The sequence below is a fragment of the Frieseomelitta varia genome, unplaced genomic scaffold (genome assembly GCF_011392965.1).
Source record: "Frieseomelitta varia isolate USP_RPSP 00005682 unplaced genomic scaffold, Fvar_1.2 scaffold_399, whole genome shotgun sequence".
Classification (NCBI taxonomy): domain Eukaryota; kingdom Metazoa; phylum Arthropoda; class Insecta; order Hymenoptera; family Apidae; genus Frieseomelitta; species Frieseomelitta varia.
The window spans coordinates 93,846-95,440 of record NW_025110144.1 but is presented as its reverse complement, the minus strand read 5'-3'; the positions used below and the strand labels follow the sequence as shown (position 1 = coordinate 95,440).

The following is a 1,595-nucleotide window of genomic DNA, read 5'->3' as shown; positions in this document are numbered from 1 at the left end:
TCGCTAGAAAAAAAAAAAAAAAAGAAAAGCAGAAAAGGAAAATTCCAAAGAAATAGAAATTGATCGAAGTGCACGCATTTGTACAACGAGTCAAACAACGAGTTTCCATCGGGATCTGTTCGATACCGTTGAGATCCGTGGATCCTCTTACGACCTCGATTCTGCGCGCTTGCAATCATCCGAACTGCTCTAAATTACCGTCACCGTTATCTTATCGGTTCGGTCCCTTTTACAGGGTGGTAAACACGGCCAGCAATTGCAGAGAACTCGAAGAAGAGAAACCGAGCCACGTGCCTCCTCGCAACTCGCCGTCGTAAATTATTCAAAGCCGGCGCGATAATGAGCAAGCAACAACTTGCGAACAGATAAAGCTCCGCCATGCCGCTTATTATCATATCTCCAGAGGATGCTAACAAGTAGCGAGCAAACTCTCCTTCGAGCAACTCCTTCGTTTCTTTTTTTCTTTTTTTTTTTTTTTTCTTTCATTCGTAGCTGCCTCTCTTCGAGTTCCGATTGAAAGTACGAGTGTCTAATTGTAATTGTAAGTTCTGCTATTCGTCGTTCACTCTCTCTCCCGTTTTGGATGCTTTGGACATTTTCGGAGCGCAACAGTGAGTTCGAACTTTCATTTTCGTAGATGAATTTGAATTGTCGCGCTTTGGAGAATTCGAATTTTCGTGTTCCCTAGAATTCGAATTACTGCGTTTGGTAGAATTCAAATTGCCGCGTTTCGTACATTTCGAGTTTCCGTGTCTCCGAGAATTTAAATTGCTGCGTCTCGTAAAATTCGAATTGTTGGGTTTCCTAAAATTCGAATCACTGCGTTTCGTAGAATTGGAATTGTTGAGTTTCCTAAAATTCGAATTATTGCGTTTCCTAGAATTGGAATTGTTGCGTCTCGTAAAATTCGAATTGTTGAGTTTCCTAAAATTCGAATCACTGCGTTTCGTAGAATTGGAATTGTTGCGTTTCGTAAAATTCGAATTATTGCGTTTCGTACAATTGGAATTGTTGCGTTTCGTAAAATTCGAATTGTTGAGTTTCCTAAAATTCGAATCACTGCGTTTCGTAGAATTGGAATTGTCGCGTTTCGTAAAATTCGAATTATTGCGTTTCGTACAATTGGAATTGTTGCGTTTCGTAAAATTCGAATTATTGCGTTTCGTAGAATTGGAATTGTTGCGTTTCGTAAAATTCGAATTGTTGAGTTTCGTAAAATTTGAATTGTTGAATTTCCTAAAATTCGAATCACTGCGTTTCGTAGAATTGGAATTGTTGCGTTTCGTAAAATTCGAATTATTGCGTTTCGTAGAATTCGAATTGTCGCGTTTCTTAGAATTCGAATTGCCGCGCTTTGGAGAATTCGAATTTTCGTGTTTCCTAGAATTCAAATTATTGCGTTTCGTAAAATTAAAATTGTCGCATTTGGTAAAATTCGAATTTTCGTGTTTCCTAGAATTTGAATTGTCGCGCTTAGTAAAATTCGAATTCCTGTGTTTCCTAGAATTCGAATTGTTGCGTTTCATAAAATTTGAATTATCGCGGTTCCTAGAATTCGAATTATTGCGTTTGGTAGAATTCGAATTGCCGCGCTT

General features: G+C 38.5%; 1 protein-coding gene across 1 annotated transcript; it reads right to left on the bottom strand.

Moving 5' to 3' along the window:
• Positions 1-160: 160 nt before the first annotated feature.
• On the bottom strand, positions 161-1,595 carry LOC122531422 (probable serine/threonine-protein kinase clkA). The gene has a single exon (XM_043659341.1). It carries the CDS (start codon positions 1,524-1,526, stop codon positions 552-554), a length of 975 nt encoding a protein of 324 aa, XP_043515276.1. The 5' UTR covers positions 1,527-1,595; the 3' UTR covers positions 161-551.

Bases quoted from the DNA above. Each gene is read 5' to 3' on its own strand.
- LOC122531422 (XM_043659341.1), bottom strand. From the start codon at position 1,526: ATGAAACGCAACAATTCGAATTCTAGGAAACACAGGAATTCGAATTTT.